Source organism: Aplidium turbinatum, chromosome 1 (genome assembly GCF_918807975.1).
Source record: "Aplidium turbinatum chromosome 1, kaAplTurb1.1, whole genome shotgun sequence".
Classification (NCBI taxonomy): domain Eukaryota; kingdom Metazoa; phylum Chordata; class Ascidiacea; order Aplousobranchia; family Polyclinidae; genus Aplidium; species Aplidium turbinatum.
In genome coordinates, this window is record NC_137472.1 from 37,483,990 (window position 1) to 37,508,069 (window position 24,080).

The 24,080-nt window shown below is 37.4% G+C and overlaps 1 protein-coding gene across 1 annotated transcript in view; it reads right to left on the minus strand.

The window, feature by feature from the left end:
• Positions 1–23,727, minus strand: part of LOC145777483 (fibrillin-1-like) — a 33,359-nt gene extending 9,632 nt beyond the window's left edge. The window contains exons 1-44 of the mRNA XM_082588865.1: positions 23,462–23,727; positions 22,328–22,419; positions 20,888–20,998; positions 20,465–20,560; positions 19,780–19,875; positions 18,151–18,336; positions 17,562–17,687; positions 16,963–17,085; positions 16,564–16,737; positions 16,317–16,487; positions 15,990–16,133; positions 15,551–15,679; positions 14,584–14,709; positions 14,305–14,405; positions 13,834–13,978; positions 13,474–13,635; positions 13,158–13,319; positions 12,650–12,763; positions 12,263–12,382; positions 11,758–11,904; positions 11,392–11,568; positions 10,272–10,463; positions 9,848–9,998; positions 9,543–9,646; positions 8,872–8,994; positions 8,512–8,640; positions 8,115–8,237; positions 7,822–7,936; positions 7,563–7,699; positions 7,219–7,341; positions 6,802–6,924; positions 6,185–6,313; positions 5,645–5,732; positions 5,300–5,457; positions 4,942–5,105; positions 4,577–4,766; positions 4,107–4,238; positions 3,512–3,645; positions 2,634–2,823; positions 2,026–2,151; positions 1,371–1,493; positions 832–948; positions 485–607; positions 207–329 (exon numbers count right to left, since the gene is read on the minus strand). Coding sequence (XP_082444991.1) covers positions 207–329; positions 485–607; positions 832–948; positions 1,371–1,493; positions 2,026–2,151; positions 2,634–2,823; positions 3,512–3,645; positions 4,107–4,238; positions 4,577–4,766; positions 4,942–5,105; positions 5,300–5,457; positions 5,645–5,732; positions 6,185–6,313; positions 6,802–6,924; positions 7,219–7,341; positions 7,563–7,699; positions 7,822–7,936; positions 8,115–8,237; positions 8,512–8,640; positions 8,872–8,994; positions 9,543–9,646; positions 9,848–9,998; positions 10,272–10,463; positions 11,392–11,568; positions 11,758–11,904; positions 12,263–12,382; positions 12,650–12,763; positions 13,158–13,319; positions 13,474–13,635; positions 13,834–13,978; positions 14,305–14,405; positions 14,584–14,709; positions 15,551–15,679; positions 15,990–16,133; positions 16,317–16,487; positions 16,564–16,737; positions 16,963–17,085; positions 17,562–17,687; positions 18,151–18,336; positions 19,780–19,875; positions 20,465–20,560; positions 20,888–20,998; positions 22,328–22,419; positions 23,462–23,649 — 6,007 coding nt within the window. The 5' untranslated portion in view covers positions 23,650–23,727. The remainder of the gene's footprint in view (positions 1–206; positions 330–484; positions 608–831; positions 949–1,370; positions 1,494–2,025; positions 2,152–2,633; positions 2,824–3,511; positions 3,646–4,106; positions 4,239–4,576; positions 4,767–4,941; positions 5,106–5,299; positions 5,458–5,644; positions 5,733–6,184; positions 6,314–6,801; positions 6,925–7,218; positions 7,342–7,562; positions 7,700–7,821; positions 7,937–8,114; positions 8,238–8,511; positions 8,641–8,871; positions 8,995–9,542; positions 9,647–9,847; positions 9,999–10,271; positions 10,464–11,391; positions 11,569–11,757; positions 11,905–12,262; positions 12,383–12,649; positions 12,764–13,157; positions 13,320–13,473; positions 13,636–13,833; positions 13,979–14,304; positions 14,406–14,583; positions 14,710–15,550; positions 15,680–15,989; positions 16,134–16,316; positions 16,488–16,563; positions 16,738–16,962; positions 17,086–17,561; positions 17,688–18,150; positions 18,337–19,779; positions 19,876–20,464; positions 20,561–20,887; positions 20,999–22,327; positions 22,420–23,461) is intronic.
• Between the last annotated feature and the right edge of the window lie 353 nt (positions 23,728–24,080).

Consider the following 24,080-nt stretch of genomic DNA (forward strand, 5'->3'; position numbering starts at 1 on the left):
GAAAAGATTAAATACTTTCCATCATATTTATAAACAACGATTTTGTTTTCAGCATTTTGCTATTGTAACCATTAAGAGTACTGTATTAATTAATTTTGATGAATAAAAACAATCTGTTACATCAATACCACAATCTGTTAGTGGTTTTGCAAATTTATTCACTCAGTTTCTGCATAGGCACTCGAAGTATTATACACTGTACACACCATCACACGATTTATCATCATCGCTTGAATATCCATCAGGGCAGTAGCATTTGTATGATCCGTCCATGTTCTGACAAGATCCAACGCCACAGACCAAGGGATCATCCTGACATTCATTCGTATCTGCAAAAACACGAAAATTAGCTTTGACCAACGGTGACCTTTTTATAATTGAGCTTAGAATAAGTATCGAGTTTTCTGCTTTTTACATCATAAATTGAAAATAATTTTAGTTCTATATTTATCACATGATTTTTACTTTAACATATTTTGCCCACCGATACAGTTTCGTCCATCAGGAGTCACTGAATAGCCATCAACGCAGTCGCAAGCAAAATTTCCAGGCAGGTTTGTACAGTTTCCTTGTCCGCACTGACCCTGCTCTTCACACTCGTTGACATCTGATAGCAAATTGGTTTTAAATCTTAAAATTGTATTGTAAAAATATCATATCAATGGATTCTTTTATCGGAAACCAGTTTTACGATCATACCAATACCAAAACATTATCGCATATACACTTTACTGTGCTATTTTGTTTTTATCAGAACTGAAACACCGGTAATCACTTTAATAACTGATTCAAATATTCTCAAAGTATGCGCGAATACCACACAAAACTTACCGACACAGTCACCGTTATCCGATATGCGATATCCAGGATCACAAGTACACGTGAAGCTTCCGAACACATTTTGACACACACCACGGCCGCAAGGCTCTCTGGCACATTCATCAATATCTGGAAGTAAAAATTGCCGCGCACATGACAATATGTTGCAGCTTTAAAGCTTTGGTATATATACTATATGACCTATTGTATATAGCACGGTAACCTACGAAAATGGGCTATGGTAACCTGCGGTGGTTTACAACAAATAAAATCACGTAGAAAAAAAAAATTAAAAGTTATAAATGTTTAGACTGGTTTTGCCACTTATTGGAATATAGAATATTATATAATTAATATAGAATATTAATTATGTTATATTTTGTGTGAAATAAAGTATGCTAAACCCGCTAAAGTTACTATGTTTTATTTCTCTATGGTTCAACAAAGCAAACTCTCTACCAAAGCTTTATTATTGGAATATCTAATTGGTTCCAGCAACCACAGTATAAGTAATTTACATAATAACAGGCAATTACATCAGAATAACAAACCTTCGCAAGCTCTTTCATCGTTTACTGGGCGGAAACCCTGGTTACAGTCGCACGAGAAACCACCTTGCGTGTTGAAGCAATCGCCATTGACACAGGCACCACCAAGATCGCACTCGTCAATATCTGTAAAAACAAGTTTTGTCTTACACAACACACAGCCCATAAAAGTTTGATAAGTATAGATTCAGATATAATATTACCGGCCAATGCCGCAGATTTTTCTCACATCTGGAAAATAAAATTTTAGATATTCGCCTCACGCGCATGATATAGGCCTGCAGTATTTTTTACCTTTTAAACAAAACAACACAAAATCGACTCACAAACAACTTAGGATTAAAATTTCGAAATGTGTGCAGCAAGCCAGCAACAAATATTGTAATTATTCAACAAAATCGTGTTACAACTTGGTATAAGATATGATGAAATTGTGGCGTTGGAAAACAAATTTATTTCGAAGTTGAAGGGTTGTTAGAAGTTACAGTATTTAAAATAAATTAAAATACCCAATTTTCAACTCCTAGTTACGTTATTATACTTTAACAGAACAAAGCATCTCGTAAATTGACTTTTCTTCAAATATATTTTCAGAAACGTTTTGAACATCAGCGTGCATGTCTATCGCACTTTATTTAAACAAAAACTGCACACAAACCATTGCAAGTATCCGCCACTGCATCGAAGCTGAATCCATCCATACAGGCGCACCTGTAGCTGCCCGGCTGGTTCACACACTCGGCGTTGTTGAAACACAGGTCTTCGTCCTCGCACTCGTCATGATCTGCAATATTTGTTTTATAATAAATAGGCTCACGAGAAATACAAAAGAAAATTAAAGTAAAAAGTCGTATTTAAAACATACAGCATACAAAATCAAAACTATGCTTTTAAGCATGTTTTTTTTTTCAAGAATAGGAATGCATGAAAAAAACAATGTTTTGATAACAGTTTTAAACACACCATTGGGGCTCAAGTTGTCAACCTTCTAGTAGTGAGCCCTGGTGATTGATTCTTGCAATCAAGCGAATGACAACAAATCGAGACAGCAATTGTAGCTCACAAAGCTCTGTGCAACTCCATCCTGTACAGAGTGATGCCGACCCAGAGCATGCGCCCTTCATGTCTAATGACTGTTCAGGGCGGGCAACTTCGGTTGTCGTATGGGAAAGTATTACCTTGCTGCAGTTGAATGCGGAAGGCCTGACCAGTAAACAAGACTAAAGTCGACATTTTTCACAACACACCATTTTTTTTAACTGTTACCTTCGCATTTGAGTGTGTCCTCGTTGTAGTCATATCCCAAGGGACATTCGCAATGGAAAGAATCACCAGTCTGAATGCAGACTCCATTATCGCAGAGCTGATCTATTTGTTCGCAGACATCGTCAGCTCCAATGTAGCTAGATGCGCTACAGAGATCAAAAAATTCATCAGACCCAACTTCTGGACAAGCCTGAAAATACAACGTAGATTTTAAATGTATTTGTACAAGCAGCTAACTATGGGCCTACCTGCTTTTACAAAGCAAATATGAAAAGTTACTTCTCAATGATGTTTCCCAATCTTGTAATGCACAGGTGTACCACGCAGTTCAAAGACACCTGTTTACAGTAGTTAAAGGTACCCGGCTAGACAGTATCACCTTCCTCAATAACTCAAAGTTTCTTTTCGTAATTACTTTGTTTTTCCAAATAAGGTTATGAACCACGTTCTACGAAGTTATTTATTTAACCAATTGGAGACCAAAGGCGTGGTCACATTTAATTGGCGTGATCTTCATGTGCACTGAACGTGATATTGTTAGCAAAGTAATTTAATGATACAATTTGGTAAAACGGTAACTTTGCTGAAGTATAAAAAAATAAAACCAAGTAACACCGTGTCGTTGCTTTGTTTTATCTGTTTCTGTTTTAACTTGACAACAGTGTGGAGGAGTTTCAGACGACGTATAATTTCTATCTTTTTTCGACAGTCTCAAAACAACTTTAACAGCTAAATGCAATTTGAAGATGACCAGTGCTTAGAAAGATTTTATTTTTACCGAAAATATGATTATATTCTAACTTGCCAAAAGCACTTTAGAAAAAAGTTGCCAAATGCACTATTTACAGTAAAATTGCAGTTGAGTTTACGGTAAGTACCTCGCATGGAGTGTTCCATCCAGCACCAACGTCAGCGTAACAACAACAAATCTTTCGTGTTTCTTCAAACACTTCGCTGGAGCATTCGCCAGATGACTCGTTGTAATAGCGATGGCAAGCTCTCACTCGAATGTCTGAAGAAAAAGTAGTTTTCAATTACTTAACTAGTTCAACAACTTTAAACAATTTTTTTGCAAGCAAGTTTATAGCTTAAAAATGAGTCAACCTCTGCAAGGTTTTTCATCAAAATTAAGATGTCTTTTATCAATTACGTGGCAGCAAGGTTTTTTATCCAAACCAGTGTGGGTTAATATTCTGGTTCATTTATTCCATCATAAGTTTCACAAAAGACCTGCCAACTAAACAAACGACCTAAAACCCTCTTAAATGGGCAAAAAAACGTAATTTTCAAAAACTCTTTTAAGGAGATTTTTCACAAATATAAAAGAGCTTCTGCTTTTCTTGCTTACATAAAAAGTAAACACAAGTCACTGTTTTTGTGTTGCGTTTACTGTAAGTACAAATTATCAAAATTTAAAAATTAAACAATGAAGTGCCACATTAACTGACAACTTCAAGTTGTTGGGTTGCCAACCTTCGCATTTCCTGCCTCCTTGAATAGACTTGTAACCTTCAGGGCAAGCGCAGTTGTAACCACCGGCAGTGTTGCGGCATTCTCCGGTCCCACACACGTTTCCTGCTTGGTCTTCCTCACATTCATTCACATCTAAAACAGACCTAACAATTAGCAATTGTGACATGACCAATACAGTAATAGAAAATGACTAAGATTTCTGTAAGTGTATGATCTTCAAATTTTTAATTTATGGCAAACCATATAATAGCATCGTCGCTCCGACCGTGCCAAACTGTAAACTGAGCATCCTATTTATGGCTCAAAAAATGTTTTCAGGTTCGCTCTTAGCAGTTTCTCCCTTTTTCTAGACCTCTGCTAAGTTTGGTATGTTTTGTTCCCGTTGTAATGGTCAGAAATTAAAGTAACCTAAATTGCATTGATTAGCCTAGTGTCAAACAGGTCGTGAGTTGTATCAATAAAGATTCTACCTTCGCAAGTGCGTGAATCTGGGTTCATTTGGTATCCTTCGTTGCATTCACAAATGTAAGATCCAAACACGTTGATGCATCGTCCACCTTGGCAAAGACCGGGCAAGTTCCTGCATTCATCGATGTCTTCCAACAGCACGGTGATGGGGTTTGGCATGAATCCAAGCCCGCCGGGGCAAAGATTTGTGTACTTAATACAAAATATAACTTTAAATTACAAAGCCTTGATTTACAATATTTATGTTGCAGTTCTTCAAAATTCTACCTCTGTAGAAATTGAGCTCTAACACTAATTACAGATCCTACAGTTGTGTTATAAGAATTAGTTTGTCAATAGCACAAGTGCTGCAACACGCATTTTGTACCTCGGTGGTGTTAACTTCGGGGCAAAGTTCGCATGGATCGCCCCATCCTGCCACGTGTGAGCAACAACACATTGCTTTGGTCACGTCTGTACCGATTGGGTCTCTACAAATTGGAGCTACAGCGTCACCTTCGCTGTGAAGGTAGCATGATCCAACACGATTGTCTGAAATTTTGAAGCATTGTTAACTAGCTGGTAATTTTTTTTTGTCCCTAACAGATTGAAATAGAGAAAGGGGGTAAAAACAATTGCTGTATGAAGAAAATCGGTACCTCCATCAGTGGACAACCAACAGAGATTGCATGATCATGATGATGAAAGGTCAAGATTCTACTTTGAGCGGGTGAAAACCTGCTTACCAACACATCCTATTCCAGTTGGGTTCAGTTCGAAGTCTTCAGGACATACACATTCGTAGGTTCCAGCAGTATTAACGCACTCTCCGCTAAGGCAGTTCCCTTCAACGGCACATTCATCAATATCTGTGCAGTTCGCTCCTTGCTCGTCCTTTTCATATCTAAATCAATAAGTTAATGTAGAAAAAATTTTCTTAGCAACATGCTCTTCAACTCTTAGCAACAAAGTGGAGACAAAAGACAAGCCCTGCTTCGTTCAATCGTAACCTTTTTCAAACTATGTAAGGCAAATGGAGTTCCCAATTACTATTAATTGGGCCGATGCTAGCTCTACTTGTATATACTTACCCAGACAAACATGCGCAGTTGAAACCCCCGGGAACGTTGTGGCATCTTCCGTTGACACAAACTTCCTCAAAGGCACATTCGTCCACATCTAACATAAAAGCGAACCTTTGTTTTATTCAGGAGCTACAGCACGTTTAATAGCACTCCAAAAGCAAGATCTCGTAACAAGCAAAAACAGTACGCTCTCTTATTAACGTCACAATCTTTCGAAGTAGCACGATAGCAAACGAATCATACATTACAATAACATAAAAAGACAGGCAAGACACAACAACATAACAGGAACGTGTGTAATATCTTTGTTGTCAGAACAATTTAAAGTTTTGGCAAAACAAACTCTTAATGTTATGCTCAACCCTGTCGTATTGTTGTGTCTTACCTGTTTTTGGTCAAAGCAAAGTCTCTCCCGAAACTACAATAACATAAAAGTTAAACAATAGAAGTAAAACTTAAAAGACTTCAATTATTACAAAATAGAGTCATCCACGGCCCACTGTACTGTAGATACGGCCGCCTGTGAAACATCTGAAGCCAACGAACCTTTGCAAGCTTTCCTGTCTCCTGTTGTCACGAAGCCAATTGGACAGTCGCATTCAAAACTCCCATCCACGTTCAAGCATTCGCCGAAAGGGCCACACAAAGTTTCGTCCTCTACGCAGTCGTCATTATCTGTGGAAAAAAACTCAGTTGTAAATTCTAAACCATCTAAACGAAACCAACTTCTGTGTTTGGAATGATAGCTTGTGATTAAACAACCAACATCACTCTCAAGCAGTTCAGAAAACCACGTAACAGAGTGCTTTTGATATACTAAGATAAAAAAAAAAACAGATTTTATCATTCCTTTCATAGTTTCATCTTTACGTTAGGTAAGACCAAAGATTGGCCGCTCTTTAGTCTCCTTTCAGCGTAGTTCTGGCGAGCGTTACCGTAAAAACCTGGGATGATAGACCCTTGTACCAATAGAAGAAGAATGTACCAATAGAAGTAGGATAGACCCTTGTTCCAATAGAAGAAGAATGTTAATGTCAAGTTGGCGTCGGCTTGAAGCAAATAAGCACAAACTTGGTCAGGTTTGTGTTTAATCAATCTACTTCACAAAATAAAGAAGAACACAGTTTTTGATGATTTTGTTAATGCCCAGCTTAAATTTTTACCTGAACAGGAGAAGCCGTCACCGTGGTAACCATCGTTGCAGTCGCAGGCATAAGATCCAAGTTTGTTAGTGCAAGAAGCAAACTCATGACACAAGTGTGTTCCCAAAGCGCACTCATCGTCGTCTAAAGCAGAAAAAAAACAATATTAGTAAAACACAGCATTTTACCTCGTCACTTTCACAGCTCATACCTGAAGTAGAACTTTTGCTTGTTTTAGTTTCCACCAAAACTGAGCTAAATACGCCAAACACGCTCATTAAAACGCGGCACGAAACCAAGTGATTTCCCTTCAGCTACCTCAAGGAACAAACCGCTAATCATGTCTTTTTTTACATCAGTGAAACATCACAGAAAACAAGCAAATATGCTTTGCACTACGTGATTTGAACGTACGTGTAAAATATAGCAATGTCTTACCGTGACACATGAAACCGTCTCCATTGAAGCCACTGATACAAGAGCATTCGTATCCTCCTTCCGTGTTGTTGCAGTCAGCATTGACGTGACAATTATGCTTCGACATTTCACATTCATCTTCGTCTGCAAAAATGAAAGAATAGACTCAGTGCAATAGAATTCGCAAATTTCTATCAGTTTTAAATCTATACTTCTGGGCATTGGATCAAAAGCAGAAAAACATGTATTTTTTCTAGCAAATACATTTTTCCATTTACTTTCCATACGATCGAAGTTGAAACTATAAAAAATAAACGTTTTTGCCTATTGTGCAAAAATATATTTTCTTCTGTGCATTGACTTACCGACGCAGATCATCTGTCCCAATGGTACGCAATAGCCGGGATTGCAATTGCACGTGTAAGAGCCTCTTGTGTTGTGGCATTTTCCGTTCATGCAAATGTGAGGATTCATCGCGCATTCGTCAATATCTTCACAGAACCTTAAAAAATATTGAAATATTCAGCATGGTGTTGTTACAAGTTATGACACCGCACGCTACTAAACATAAACTACTCAGCGCATTATTTCTAAACGTTGTTCTGTTTTATCAACACCACTTACTGCAAGTCGTTGGTTGACATGAAACCGTCAAAACAAACGCATCTGAATGCACCGTTTGTGTTCTCGCATCGTCCTCCGTCGCACCGATTCATTTGCTCCATACATTCGTCGCGGTCTATTTACACACATAAACAAAGTGACAAACGAATAGCTTTTAATGTTGATTGCTGCTGCTCAAGCACTCTACACGTAGCCTACGAAACAAATCCGCACGTACATTTAGTCGGTTAGTTTAGAATTTAATGGAATCTCTGTTTCAGTATACCATAAAACGACTGATAAAAACAGCTTACCGGCACATGTGTGTCCATCAAAGGAAAGAACGTATCCTTCGTCGCAACTACACTCATAGGAACCGATGGTGTTGGTGCAACCCATGTGGCAACCGCCGTTGTTTGTTGCGCATTCATCGATGTCTGTGCGAACAATTAAGCAATAGAGTTAATTGGAAGGCAACCTCAACCACGGTATATGTCACATGCAATATCGTTCCTATGGAGGTCCCGGACTTGTTACAAGATTTTATACAAAGAAATAAGCTTTACTTTTTAACGCTTTATAAAAAAAATATTATGAGATACGGTTGTGCATAGTAATTGAAGCATTTGTTTAAGGAAGTTATTTTGTAACATGTCAGAGGACATAAACCACAAGTTAATTAAACAAACAAACGCGAAACATTAGTCTTACCTTGACAATCCTGAGCATCCGGAGTGGCGCTGTACCCAGCATCGCACAAACACATGTAATGCCCTAACATGTTTTCACATCTTCCATTTGGAGCACAAAGGTCAGGACGGAGGGCGCACTCATCAACATCTAATTAAAAACAATTAGCTTAAGCAACATTGAATTATAATGCATATCAAAAATATGTCAAATATAAAACGAAATGTTAATATTTTTTAAATCTTCCTGTTTCACCCAACATTGTACTGATCTATTTTGCAAACTATTGACAGCAACGTGTGCAAATCAAACCTCCATTTAAAGTCGACATGCAGTTTATATTTGGTAATTGTAGGTTGCTTGTTTTATTTTAGTGCTAACCAACACAGCTGGTTCCATCCTCATTCAGAGATCTTCCATCCGGACATACGCATTGATAACTTCCATCTGTGTTGTAGCAATTTCCTCCTGTGCAATATCCACCTTTCGCACACTCGTCAATGTCTAAAAAAGCAAAAATATTAAATTTGTAACTAGACATTGGTGACAACGACTGAAACCGTCCACATCTAATTAATGGAAATGGATGGATGGAGAAGACGCACCAAAAGCGATAATTACAAAAGTGAATTTCTTTCTTTGTGTTGAGAAGGCAAACGATAATACCTTTTTTTATCATTAGCCATGGCCACCTGGAGATGGTAGCCATGCATTAGCTTACAGTAAAACAAAACAAATTCGTTAAAAAAGTAGTCAACACAAGATTACGTAATGTAGAGTGTAGAAGTAGACCATTGAAACTGTGGCATAAAACTTTCAACATTATTGTGCTCAGCGATTGTTCACTCTTTTATTTAAACTCTTCATCATTACGTTCCTTCCTCGTATTGAGGGATACAATGCGCCATTGTTCTCGACCATGAGCTGTTCGTACTGCATTTTTATAACTTAATTTTGTCCATTCAGTGATGTTTGATGTCCAAATAATTCTTGGTCTACCTTTGAGAATCTGCGTTATTTAAACTAAAATACAAAATAAGCTGCTGACGAACCGACGCAGACTTTTGTGGCAGGCGAAGCTTCGTAGCCTTTGTCACAATCACATCGGAAGTCTCCGCCGATGTTTACGCACTGACCACTCCCACACAAGCCGGGACTAGAATAAAAAAGATATGATTTTGTAACTTTTGTTGTTGAAAGAATATTTGAAAACTAAAAACAAGTTTTAAATCTATAAATTAGGCCAATTATTAAACAAATAATGATTTGAAAATACGTCAGTTTCACGCCTTATAACATTCTATCTGCTTACCACTTTTTACACGGTTTAAATATAACCAGACAATGTAAGACTCACCTGATTTGGCACTCGTTGATATCCGTGCAATTCCTGCCATCTTCGTCGAGAGTAAAGCCTCGATTGCACTGGCACATGAAGCTGCTGTCTGTGTTCTTGCATACACCGTTCTCACACATGTCAGGAAATAGCATGCACTCGTTGATTATGTCTAAAAAATGATTGCAAAATTTTGCAATAAGCAAACTACTCCAGCATGTAAATTGTTGTATTAGTTCAGGCTCATAAGAATTAGAAATTACCAACAATAAAAATTGATTTTACACTTTCAATAACAAAACAGTTGTTTGCAGGACTCAGTAACGTTTACAGTAGTTTCCCGCCTTCAGAAATGTCTAAATTTTGAACTTTCAACTGTTATTCGGACGATCGCATGCAAGCTCTATTAATTTGCTTTCAACGCATCATCGCCCAATAAACTTACGGATGTTGGCTGCACATAGTTCCCTGCTTGACGGTGTACCCGCGTCTGGGCAGTGTTCGCAGTCATCTCCCCAAGCCTTGCCCACTGTGCAGCAACATGTGGCCTTGCTCATCAAGTGAGCTCCCACCACAACACCATCTGTGCAACCGCTGCTGGCATCCAGGTTTATAAAACAAGTTGCCACCCGTAGATCTACAAATGAGTTGCAGTAAGTAAATCATGCTTAATTTCTGCATAATTTTGAATACGTTACAGTATAATGTACTTTCTAAATTATGAAAATGCTTGCTTATCTACGAATTTTAAAACAAGACCACTCGAAGTTTAATTCTCGCGTTTGGTTTATCCGCCACACCTAACCAGCCATTTAGATTACAGTAAAAGAATTTTCTCTAGATTCTTTTGCATCTTGTATTTTTCGTAGACTTGTAAAGATAAATAAAGTAAATAATATCACACCAAATCAGAAGAATCAATTTATTAAAATCAATGTAATCAAATTATTTTAATCAATTTATTTTTAATAAATTACTTTTTTTTTTTTAAAACAATTTATTTTTAATAAATTGGTTCTTCTGATTTGGTGTGATATTGTTTACTTTATTTAAAATTTTTTGTCACACCGCGCATCCCAGTGGATCATCAGTTGAATTATTGGAAAATTTGATGAAAAGTTTAGGAACGAAGTTTTGTTTTAAAATTGTAAAGATACCTTCAAACTATTCAAACCTTCCGTGCAAAAATATAGTTGAATTGATAATATTTGGTGTCCGACGTTTTCTTCGTAAAGCAATTCTTCGTAAGCAATTTTTCGTAAAATAATTCTTCGTAAAGTTAATTCTTTGTAAAACAATTCTTCCCAAAGCATTTATTCGTGCATGCAATGGAGATTTGATGTATACGAAGAAATGCTTTACGAAAAATTCTTTTACGGATTTCATTTCACCAACAACTGTTTACGAACAATTGTTTTACGAAGAATTGCTTACGAAGAATTGCTTTACGAAGAATTGTTTACGAAGAATTCGCCTATAACCATAATATTTACCCCTCTAGATTACACTGATGATGGGCGTTTCGAGAACCTAATATAATTCTCCTATCGCCTTCAATGACTTACCGACGCATGTGGTTCCATCGGTATGAAGAGTGAAGCCGGACTCACAGACGCATCGGAAGGAACCTTCAGTGTCAATGCATTGCGCTCCTTCCTCGCAGAGGCCAAAGTTACACTCAGGGATGTTCACGCATTGGTTACTTTGGATGTCAAAGAAGAAGCCACGTTTGCACTTGAAATCTGAAAATAAACGAAGTTTTCCGAAATTACATTCATAAAAGTTACCAAAAAATTTAAATAAGTGTTTGAACTGGTCATTAATTTTTTGGAATATTACATTTTCAAACTTGAGAAAACGATACGTTGCACGTTGCTATGTGTTATACAAATTGACTAAAGAAAACAAATTGTAATAAACAAATAACTAACTGAAAGCGTCGCATGGCGTGCAGTCCACACTTCCCCAGGCATGACCGATTGAGTTGCAGCATTCCTCAGCAGTAAGAAGCTTATTACCGACACTTCCCATGCATTCGTCTTCAGAGTAATGAAGCCAGCACCTCCCGACGCGAACGTCTAAAAGGAGACATCTCTCGTCATATAAAACTTACTGTAACTATCCATGGTACGCAGAGTTAGCATTACTATAGATCACCAATGTCTCTCCAGCATCTGTAAATGGATTAGCCTACTACGTGAGGCATTGCACTTGTATTTCACAAAATCGAATGGATGGAATAATAATTACAATAGAATTCAATGAATGTATGCGCATAGAGTAGGCTATTTCTTGTAAAACAAAAAATAGTAGTAGGCTGCTACTTAGCTGACGAAATCTGGCCTTTTTGCATTGATTCAGCGTCTGCAGACGTCATCTGTCGTCAGACAGCATAAGTCATATGTCATCAGATAGCCACGTCATCACCGTACTCACCATGACAGACGTGTCCAGATACATCCAGTTGGTTTCCCTCCTCACAAACGCATCTGTATCTGCCTGGTTCGTTGACACATCGACCATTGGTGCAAGGATTGCATAAGCATTCATCGATATCTACAGGTAAAAAAAATGATAACACAGTGATGACAAACGCAGTTACTAAAAGTAGATGGGGAATAAAAATAAGTAGATAAGACCAAGTATAACGACACAACTTTTTGTCATTTTATGTTCTCATTTTGCTAGACCTTTGCTTGGCGTGTAGTGTTTTCGCTGTGATGGTCAGAAATACAAACAACTGAGCTGAACTGGTTCAACAAAGTTACCTCTTTGCCAAATTATGGAATAAAAATAAGTATTTCACCGTGACGTGATACTAACCTTCACATACGTCACCATGAAGTAAAAATCCTTCATTACAAGTGCACGAGTATGAACCAGGTGTATTTCTGCATACACCATTGCTGCAAAGATTCCGAGTACATTCGTCAAAGTCTGTGAAACAAGCATGGTTTGGTTAAAGCTCCCTTAGTGAGTTATTGAATGAAATCTCTATTGTAACCTAAATGCTTAAAAGGCCTAGTAGTAGTCGTGGTAAGAGTTTTTTTTTTCAGAGGGTCTTTTAGTTCGCTCAAAATAGTTTGAACTTGTTGCTATCAGAAATAGACAACAATTGTAATGCACTACACAACAAAAATAAACAATTGGTACGTATTTTGCAACAAGGTAGCCAAAACAAAGCAACTCCTGTGCCCAACGTTAGTATGAAAAGCTTTTTCTTGAAAAAAAAATCAAACTACAGTATAAGAAATTGATATCAAACCACGTTTGTAAAGTGGAAAAGCAGTCAAATCCAAGCTGAATATATTTTTTGTAGTGTGGTACTTACCATGGCATGACATTTGATCTTCAGAAACCAAAAATCCTTGGTTACAGATGCATCTGTAGCGGTTGTTGCCCATCTTGACACAGACCCCGTTCTCGCAAGGGTTCTCCATCAGGTCGCACATGTTTGAAACTTCGTAAGAGTGGCACAAGATTGCGTAGTCAGCTGAAGAAAAAAAAACATTGTAGAATGGATTTTTGGTCAGTGTTTACCGATAGGCTACTACCCTTTTTAGCATTAGTAAAAAAGAGTAAGAAATATCAATGAAATGCAAAACTATCTTGACAAAACTTAAACCTCAATCAAAGCAATTACTTACCATCACCCACTTCAGGGCAAGGTTCACAGTCGGAATTCCATGCGCTGGTCGAGCCAGGAACAGCGCAGCAGCAATCAGCTCGGGTCGTTACCATTGTGAGAGCATTATGTGCTCGACATTGACCATTCCGCACACTTCTAAAGCACTGAGCCGAAGTTTGATCTGAAATTCAAACATTTGATTACATGTTATGTTAGAGATGTGTCGATTATGACTAAGCCAATGTTTAGCCTGCGTGTGCTTATAATCTTTCTTGATTGAAAGTTACAACATTTAAAATATTTTTGCTATCTAAATATTGAATACGATTAGAGACATATTTTGATATCAATGTTGAAACACCAAGTATGGTAAACTTGCCTAATATACATCTGGTGCCTGTTGAATCCAAAACCTGGAATCTATGGCAAGTACATAAGAAACTTCCTATGGTATTCTCGCATCTTCCGTTCAAGCATGGGTTGGTGTCACATTCGTTGATGTCAGAGCAACTCTGGCCGTTTGGCTGTAAAAAGGAAAGCATGGCGCTGTGCATTGAGAACTTAAAAGTCATAGCCATGTCAAAACATATACATATATTTGCAATGCTTCAACTTTTGTTATTACTTAAAAAAGTAGTAAGACCACTTTTTATGAGGTATCCTATTTATTGACATACAAAACTAAGCAAAAATACAATGCAAGTTACTGTCAAACCATTATTATCAATTGAGCTTAATTTTGACCTAATATGGCAAATTAGCATCTTAAAAGGAGAATCGGCTGGTAAAAGAAAATAAAAAGCAATGAAGTTTTCCGAATAAGCGCAATCCTCGCAATCTTACAACATACCAACAAGAAGAAACCGGTGTGGCATTCACACTTGTATTTTCCATCCATGTTCACGCATTCACCGTTAGCGCACATGTTGTCACGTTCACACTCGTTCTTGTCTGCAAAGTAAAGAAGCAAGTTTGTAAAAAGTAGCATTTTACAAAAAGCCGAGATGTGCAGCTATCTCTAAAAGTAGCATTAAAACAAGTTATTACAATCCATTGAAACATAAGATGTTTCACAAATTGTAAGAAATAACTTCAAAATCATAAAACACTTAGCATCAAAACACTGTACCAAGGCATTCCTTGGAATCAGGGGAAGTCGTAAAGCCAGGATTACAAATGCATCTGTAGTCTCCGTCTAAGTTCACACATCGTCCGTTTTCGCATAAGCCCTCGGTTTCTTCGCATTCATTAATATCTGCCAAAAAAGAAAGATTTCAATCTAAAGCGGATGTTTTTTCTTAGAGAACATTAAGCTTGCTCCCATTTCAAAGTTATTTTACGTCAGATGCAAATGATTGGGCAAAGTACAATTGAGAACATATTTGTAGACATCGTTAAGTTTGAACAAAGGAATCAAAACTGACTTTGTTGAAGTGCCGTCTTGATGGAGAATAAAATGCTGAAGGCAAGTTTGAGTGCTCAGTAATTACACGTATCTGCCAGACAGGTAGTACTTTTGACGCACATTTTCTATAATCGTGTAAGCTGCAGGGTCTGGGGCATTGCAAATTGCCCTTATACATGCCCGTAAATGGTGTCTCAAGAAATTATGAGTCATCCATTATATGTGCAACATGCATGACACTTGGCAATGTTCAGCTGTATCTTGCCATTGTAGAGACTCCAATTTGCCCGAACAAGCACACCAAAGGTTGCAATGAACACGGAAAGTGTCTAAAGTAAATTTGGTTTCCGATTTCTGCTGTCTTGCCAACGGCTACATTTGAGTAAATCTTTACAAATCTGAATTTTTGCCAATTTAACATGGACACACGTAAAAGCAATGCAAAATGGATTAGTTTGCTGACATTTATTTGATGAAGACGGAATCTCGTTCTACCTTTCTGTGTTATTTAATCGACGATATTAGTAAGACAAACAAGTCTAGGCGCGCGCCTTGAACAAGCACTTTGAGAAGTAATGACAAGTTTATTTATAAAACAACATAAAGCCATCATATATTGTTTTGTTATTTCCTGAAGTAGGGCGATGATATGGCTCATGATCTACTGACTCTTTGAATGTCATGAACTTACCATCACAGCCTTGCCGAGTGGCTGTTTCGCGATAGCCGGAGCTGCAATCACAAACAAAGCTTCCTTTGGTATTGACGCAGACCCCGTTTTCGCAGCGTTCTTCGCCGTCAGCCTCGCATTCATTGATATCTTAACAAAAGATAAGGTCTTAGATTAATGCTGCTACTGCTGTAATACGGCAGCTTGCTCTTGCTGGATTGTAATATTAGAACAGCCGGTGATAGATCTCAATGGTGACTGTTCGCGTTAGAAGTCACAGCTGGTCAACTGTAAAGATTTATCTGTATGATTATGACAAAACTACAAAAATAGTGTTTCTTTTCAACAAATTGTCAGAGTTAGCAAAAACAAGACGGTTAATCAGGTTCTATCATGAGACTAATTCCACCAAAAAACACCCTGGATTTTAAACCGCAACTAAAACAGTCTCAGTGCTTACCCACGCATGCGGTTAGACTTCCAGGCTCATTTTCAAACCCTCTGGAGCAGTGACATCTGAATGACCCATCGGTGTTGAGACAAGTTCCAAATCGCCCGCAAATTTTTCTGTTTTGTCCGAATTCCGGGCTACACTCGTTGGCATCTGAAGGCAAATAAAGATTATGAAAGTTTTGTTCATTTTTTTTTTTATTTGATTTTATTGGACGTTGCGTATTAGAAAAAACAATGAGTAACGAAATGAAGACGCTTAAATCTTAACCTTGAAAAGTTTATCTGAGCAAACGTAGATAAGTTGCAAAAAAAAGTAAATGTTTTGTTTATTTACCGATGCAGCGTTTGTTGTCTTCCGCTGAATGATAACCGTCGTCACATTCGCAGTAATAATCCCTCAGCTCGGGTTGGTCCACGCACCGTCCATTGGCACAAGCAGTGGAACCCAAGATTCCGCAAAGGCCAGCTCCTAAGTCAATGCCGCTGCAGTCTTGGTCATATTCAGCTGAATGAACAAAACCACATCAGCATAACTATCCAAACAAGTCTTGTTTTTTCAAAGCATTGTAAAGAAAACTCACGCGTTCCGATTGTGGCACATCGCTCAGGAAATTGTCCGACTGCCGCAAAGCACTTTCCCAAGGTTTCCTGTCCAGACTGGACACAGCAACACATCGTTCGTCGAACTAAGTTGCTCAGAGGACTGGCACACATTCCGCTTTCAATTGCAGTGTAACACCTACCGGTAACATCCGCTGTAATCAGAAAATAACATTAATGACATTCAAGGAAAAGCCAAACAAAGACAAGTTCAAAGAAGTCTATCACCTGCAGTGTTTCAAGGAAGGTTTATTTAGCCCACAGAAGTAAAGACAAGCATAAAATGGAGAAAAAGTATCCGTGTAATTTCTAAATAATACAAAAATACTGTACTACAATCTACTGTTTGTTATGAAATTTAACAAAATTCTGTTACTTACAAATGCAATGAGACGCATCGCTTGATAGCTTAGTGCTAGGTGGACACTCGCAGACGAAACTTCCTTCTGTGTTGACACATTCGCCGCCGGAGCAAACACTTGAAGTTTCGCATTCATTGATGTCTACAACAAAGACGTTCAAGTGTACAAGTTGCACTGACACTGAATTATTGACTTCAGCTGATTTTTTCTCTAAACTTTAAACTTAAAGTCACAGATCATTGCATTTCTCACGGTTTGCAGCACCATGCAGCTAAGTTGAACCTTGCTGCAATTAAAACAAGTTTCTTTTTTTCTTCAGTAAACAAAGCGAGGTGTTGTGTTGCTCTTTGAAACTTGACCCATCAGCTGATCACAGCTCTTTGTATGATTTCTGACCTACCCGCTTGGTACTCTACAAGTTTACAGAGTGAAAATGAAAGCACGTGATTAAGAATCACTTGCAAACAAATAAACAACCTCATGTAACTCCAGCAGATACTGTAGAACAAGATTTGGTAAAATTCACACAGACTAGGTTTAGATTGCATAGTGTTAAATATCTGTAAGATGTAATTTGTTTTATAAATTTGTGCGTCTTCAACAATGTGATCACTTACCAACACACTGATGTATTGTCGTGTCATAGCGGAAACCTTTCGGGCACTCACAAAGAAACGATCCATCTGTGTTGACGCAAGTACCTCCCTCGCAGAGCCCAGGTAAAATCTCGCACTCGTTCATATCTTATTCATTAAAAACAGTTAGGTTTAACGATCCTTAATAAAACGTCACTTTTGAACCAAGACTATCCTCTGTGCAAGGGCACGGAAATAAAGGAAAGAAGATAACCGTCAAAAACTTTAATTTACCACGAAAATTAAATTATACATAAATTACACTTCATAACCGGTGATCGAATTAACTTAATTTGAATTAATTACAAGTTAGTGTTAAATGTTTGATTTAAAAACTTACACTACAGTACTATTAAACCTGAAATACAAAACGAAGGCAAATATAACAATATTGTGACTGGCATGAAATTGAAAGCGTATTGCCATATCTTTTATAAATATAATACTTGTTAGGTAAAAACATGACAGAGCAACCAGCAGGAAATCATTTTTAAACGCTGTCCTACTTTTAGAAAGTTTGACGATTAATATGTAACAAAATACAATGAAAGACTTAAACTTATCACTGTACCTGTGCAATGAGGAGGGAGACGACCTTTTGTGCAGTTGCCGACCCGTGCAGGGCATTCCTCGCATGGATGACCCCATCCCTCACCAACAGTGGCACAGCAAAACAACTTGGTGCACATCATTCCTGGCACTTCGTTAATGCAGGTGCTATTGGTGCGACTCATGAAACACGGTCCCTTTCGATAGTCTAAATAAATTTATGAAATGAAGCAAAGGAACTGAAATGGAACTGTGCTACAAGACTGAATGTTTAGACTTTAGAGCAGTGGTTCTCAAACTGGGGTCCGCGGTCCTTTTAGGGTCCGCGAGACAATTTTCTGGGACCGCAAAGCACCTTCCAAAACATTAACACAATCAATGAAAAATTTTGTGGAAAGTAAAATTTTTCAGCCAGCTTATTTTCCAAACCAAAGGTAAAAGATATATTTTAGTAAGCTGGCTTGGCATCCATCCACACAGTTTTTTCAACCTGGCCTTTCGTTGACTAAACGAAAAGTGCTCTGCACATGATTTGGCCGGGTTCAGCAATAGAGCAAGAGCTTGCGTGATGCTCTGGGCTACGGCCGTGTGACACACGATGATAAAGAAGAAGAAGACTAAAAAGGAGTTAGGCGAAGTTGATTAAGGCTAGTTATTTTTAATGATTTAAGTTTTGAATTGAATGCCTTTCCGAAGTTTTAGCTCTTTTAGCTTTAGTCAAATTAGCCAAAACTTAATAACTCTTTAACTTTACTAATTGAAACTTAAATTTGAGTACAAAAAGTGAAAATGGCTCAGCCTCGAAAAAAAATTAGGATTCAATGATTCTTATGTTCAATTTGGTTTCACTGTGATACATTCTGGAGGAGAAGAAAAGCCGAGTGCGTGCTATGCTGTAAAGTTTTTAGCAAGTTCTGCTCTAAAACCTAGCAAGCTGAAAAGACATTTGGTAACACATCATCCAGATTATCAAAACAAAGATGCAGATTTTTTTAAACGACAAGCTAATGGTTCAGTTAGGTCAAGATTTTATAGCACTAGTGATCAATGGAAGGAAAATACTGCAGGGTTAACCCCTCCTACGAAGTTGCAAGTAAAATAGCTATCGCTAAGAAGCCTCACGCCATCGGAGACAACTGATCTTGCCTTGTTGCCGAGTTATTGTATCAAACGTTTTGGGAGAATCTGAAGCTCAAAAGCTGAAGCAAGTGTCTCTGTCAAACGACACTGTGAGTACGACAATATCTGAGCTATCGCGGAAAGCATTTTGTCGCAGGTGGTGTCCAATATATAGAAGTCAATGTCACAATCATACCTAGCTCAAAATATGTTGGATGTAATGCTAATGCATAATATCAAGATCATATTAAACCAAACGGAACGTCGGAACCTAACATAGAACTGATAACACCCAAGCAAGTGCACCCATTTTATTGACGCGTGCATTTTAATTGCATGAAACAAATAAATTGCACTAATTTGCCTTAAGTTTTTAGTGGACCGCGAGTCGTTGAAAAAATCGTAAGGGGACCGTTCAAACCTTTCTTTGAAAAAGTTTGAGAACCACTGCTTTAGAGTCTTTAGATACTCCTATCAAAGCGTAGGGGTTACTTCATACTTTACTCTTCCAATCTTCGATTATGGCATTTACCTCGTTCACATCGCATTCCAGTAAATCCATAAACGCATGCACATCTTCCTGGAGCAATGCATCTTCCTCCATTCAAACATCCAGGGCCACAGATTGCTACAATTTAATGATCACAAAAATAAAAATAACTTCACATATACAGTATATCTCTACTACATTTTGGCTATTCAGGAAGTAGAAAATAAAAAGTATCAACGAATATTTGTGTTAAAAATTATGTTTTTGCTTAAAAAAATTCACGATTTCCAATGACGCTGGAGAAACAACCGCTTCTCGCTTTTGCGATTGCAAACACATGACGATCTCTCATGTAACCACTAAAAAACATTGAATCCACCATGTAAAAAATTATAATATTTTCGTCTGCTCATGGTCATGTGACTAACTTTTTTGTCAGGTTTTTAGTAGAAAACTTTCGTTTTCAAACCTTTGTTGAATTTTACGAGAAATACAACTTGAAGATTAATACGTTTTCATCAATTTTCTATAAAATTGTCATCATTTAAATAGACATTTACAATAACCACTTTCTCAATCTGAAATATGCGCAGTAAACATTTCAAAGCAACAACAAAAAAAAACATTGAATTGCTTGTTCACATGAAAAACAAAGAAAATTAATAAGTACATGTAAATAATGTTAGTTAGTAGGTACTTAATTTTGTTATATCTATAAATAGCTTACGTTGTCCACAATGGGGCCCGGTATAACCGTAGGGGCATCTGCATTGATTGTCTACGCACTCTCCGCCGTGCATGCATCGAATGTTGCATCTCATTTCTAAACAATTCTCATTAGTTTATTCAGCCTAGATATCATGTCACGAAAATTTATCCTAAACCTATTTGAAATTGAATTCTGTTCCAGTCATGCGTTCGGTATCAAGAAAACGAAAAGAGAATGCTTGGCAGTGCTAATAGTATTCCTATTGCATACACGGTGCAGTAGCTACTGAAAACTATCCAAAATGACGTTGAACCAAACCAAGCATAAAAGCATTATATTATTGCATGTTGCGTCCGTCAAATTATTTGTTACAGCAACAATGTACAAGCAGGTCTATTACAAAAAACTCACTTCCGACCGTTGCAATAATCTAATTTATACCTTCGGATGGGTCAGGTGGACATTCTCGCATAGTTTCACCGTTGCTGCAAAGACAGAGGTTCGGTCGACGACAGACGCCATTGTTTCCACACGCTCCTTCCTCGCACTTAGCTGTGAGGAAAACAAGACCTTTCATGCAACAAGTATGTGTGAGTGTGACTTTAATTGCGTGAAGTTGCCTGCTTTTTTAACTAACTTTGCGTTACTGTACGTCTATGCATTATGTTACCAACAAATTTACATCATCGGCACACTTTCTTCATAAGTATTACATAATTGAAACGAACCATCATCTCTTTATAGCCTATTGACTCAATTTGTTTATCGCACAAAGCGTCTACGATGTGGAACCATTTCAATGAATGGGTTGTTTTGTGTGGCGTCATCCTAATACGAAAGAGTGCTTTGTATCACAAAACCTACGACTGCATTGGTGACAATCAAATCAAAATCTAACATTCACTCCCATTCAAGAATTCAGCACAATTTTCACAGACAATTAGTTTCAGCGTAAGAATCTATTGCAGTGAATGTTAAACAGTTACACCACCAAGTCAGTTTCATGTATACAAAACGTCGTCATATGTTTACGTTGTCTGTCAATGATAGATAACTAAGTTCCTCGTCTCTTTGTATCACCCTTGGGCCTGGTTTTGTCAGCAATAACTTGTTATGTTAGAATTTGTCGTCAGGTTAGTTATAGGGATGTGCAATTGTTCATACTGCGCGCCCTTTTAGATCTGTGTATGTGTTTCTTCCACGTTTGGAACTAATGAGAAAATTGCATATTTTTATTACAACCATTGCATCTCTTCGTAAGGCTGGCTTATTGCAAAGTGATTGTTGCCATGTTCACAGTACACCAAAGCATTATATTGTCATCACGACGCCAGTAATGTCGTATTAGAAATTTTTCTCGTTTTCTGCTTGCAACATCGCAAAATAAACATTTTGACAAGATTATTTGGAATATTGTAAAGAGTTTGAAAAAAGCTGTTAACTTTCAAAATTAAAAGCAACTGACGTGCTTTCTACAAAGATTCTTAGATAAAAACATCGAGATACTTCTCTGAAATACTTCAATATTTTTAGTTGCACAGTTGATGCGGCATCATTTCCAGACCAGTTTCCGAAAGCTTGTAAATAAAAACGTCCATATGATTTGTTATGCATTGCGGTGTTCCCAAATTTTATACTGTATTTGTGTTCGGATTTGTATGCAGCTAAAGCAAGTTTGGCCACATGTGATATTAATTGTTACTGATTTCAAACCACCTTGGCTTGTTTTGAAATAACCACGCGAAACCTTATATTGCTCGTGGTCATTGTGAAAGATAACCAACAACACCACAAACCTCTTTGCATCTAGCAAGTGCAAACGTACGTCGCTCTAACATTAGTTCAATATCTTCTGGTTACTTTTTGACCATTAAAACTTACGTCTGGTGCATGTTTTCCCGCTGTTGTCAAGAGACCATCCAGGACAACAGAAAGTGGAGCCCTTTTCGTGACAAACATAAGGTCCAGTTAATCTGTACATAAAAAGTTCATCATCATCATCATGAAACAAGCAATGTATAGACCAAAATTTAATTATGTTTTAACAGATTGCACTTATGTGTACGAAAAAAGTCTAACATGAAGAAAAGTCTGATGGAGGAATTTCGACGTCTGATTTAAACCATTTCAAATTTTCAATACAGAACATTGATTATGAATTTCATAACTGATATGAAGATTATGATGCTGGAAGAGATAAGCGCTGCAATCATGCGGCATTCGTTGTGGCGTTTTAAATTGGAGATCAGACTACTCTATGCACTATGGTTAGGCCATGCGCAGAGCTTATGATTAAATTGGGTACCCACTACCCATACAATCATAAATGGACGTTTTATTGCATTGATTATCGCCTTTAGAACAAATGTGCGATAACTTTACAAATTGTTCATTAAAAATACTAAGTTGTCAATGCAATTGTCTATTTAGTGCCAACAAATAAGATCATTTACAGAAGTGAAGAGAATTTCTCGTTGAGTTTGTTGCCCCGGGCATCAATGAGAAACGCTTAAATCCGGTAAGAAATGCTCAGCATTCTTGTACTTCAACATTGCTGGACGTTTTATTGCCACAAAAGTCATCTCATTTAAATGGATAAATTTGTAAGCTACTTTGATTTGTTCCGGACGTGCATATTTTTGCGTTGAGAAGTTTGTAGCTACATAAATATTTAAGAATGCAATTTTTATCGGTCTTTGTCACATGAGTCAAAAATTCTTGCTTTTTTAAACAACTGTGAGAAGAAAGTGCCATTGCAGTATTTCAATTTTTCTTCAAATGATAGCTCTGTGTTTATTTTAATGACAATACTGCAATTTTAAGAAAGTTGATACAATAACAAATTACATTTTTAAAAAGTAATCTCAACGATTTAAAAATTAAAACGGTTTTACTATTTTCCTTTAACTTTTCTAAGTAAAATTTTTCAATTTTTGTAAGTGAAAAATGGTTGATAAAAATCTCAAACTTATTTAACTAAAACACGTCTTTTAAAGAAGAAGATGTAGAACATACGTTGTTCCCATCCGTCGTGTCCTTCCTCCTCTTCCACCTCTCCCGCCTCTGGAAATCAAACGTCGTCCCCCATTGCGTTGAAGATGGTGGTAGGGGCGCCAATGATTATTTGGCCTCTGACTTGCTACAAGATAAGCTAGAAGGCTGAGCAAGCAACACGTAACAATTAGCCTTATTTCAGTCTTCATATTTGCTCAATTTGTAATTGGATATAGTTTTTGAAACGTGCAAGGATATTGCACAAAGAATAAAACGATTTCCTGCACTTGAAGAAACTTCACTGCAGTCAATCCTTGTAGTTTGTATCCGACAGGGCAAAAGCAGCTTGCCACTGTTGATTTAAGAACCTAAAGAAACGCTAAGCAACAAACCTGCAACAAAATAGTCCAAGCTCACTATTTTTAAGTTACATGGCTGTCACTATCTATTGATACAGGCTCAAGCAATTTTACAGCCCATAGCTTTTAAGTTTTGATCTCTTTAGTTACAACACTGCACTGTAGCAAAGGTTTTAATAAGTACTGGTCTACAAATAGCAACGCACTTTTTTCGCTGCCGAAACAAGTTGCATTTTACGAAACTCATGCTGTTGCATTGCGTTGTAAGCTTGGGACACACA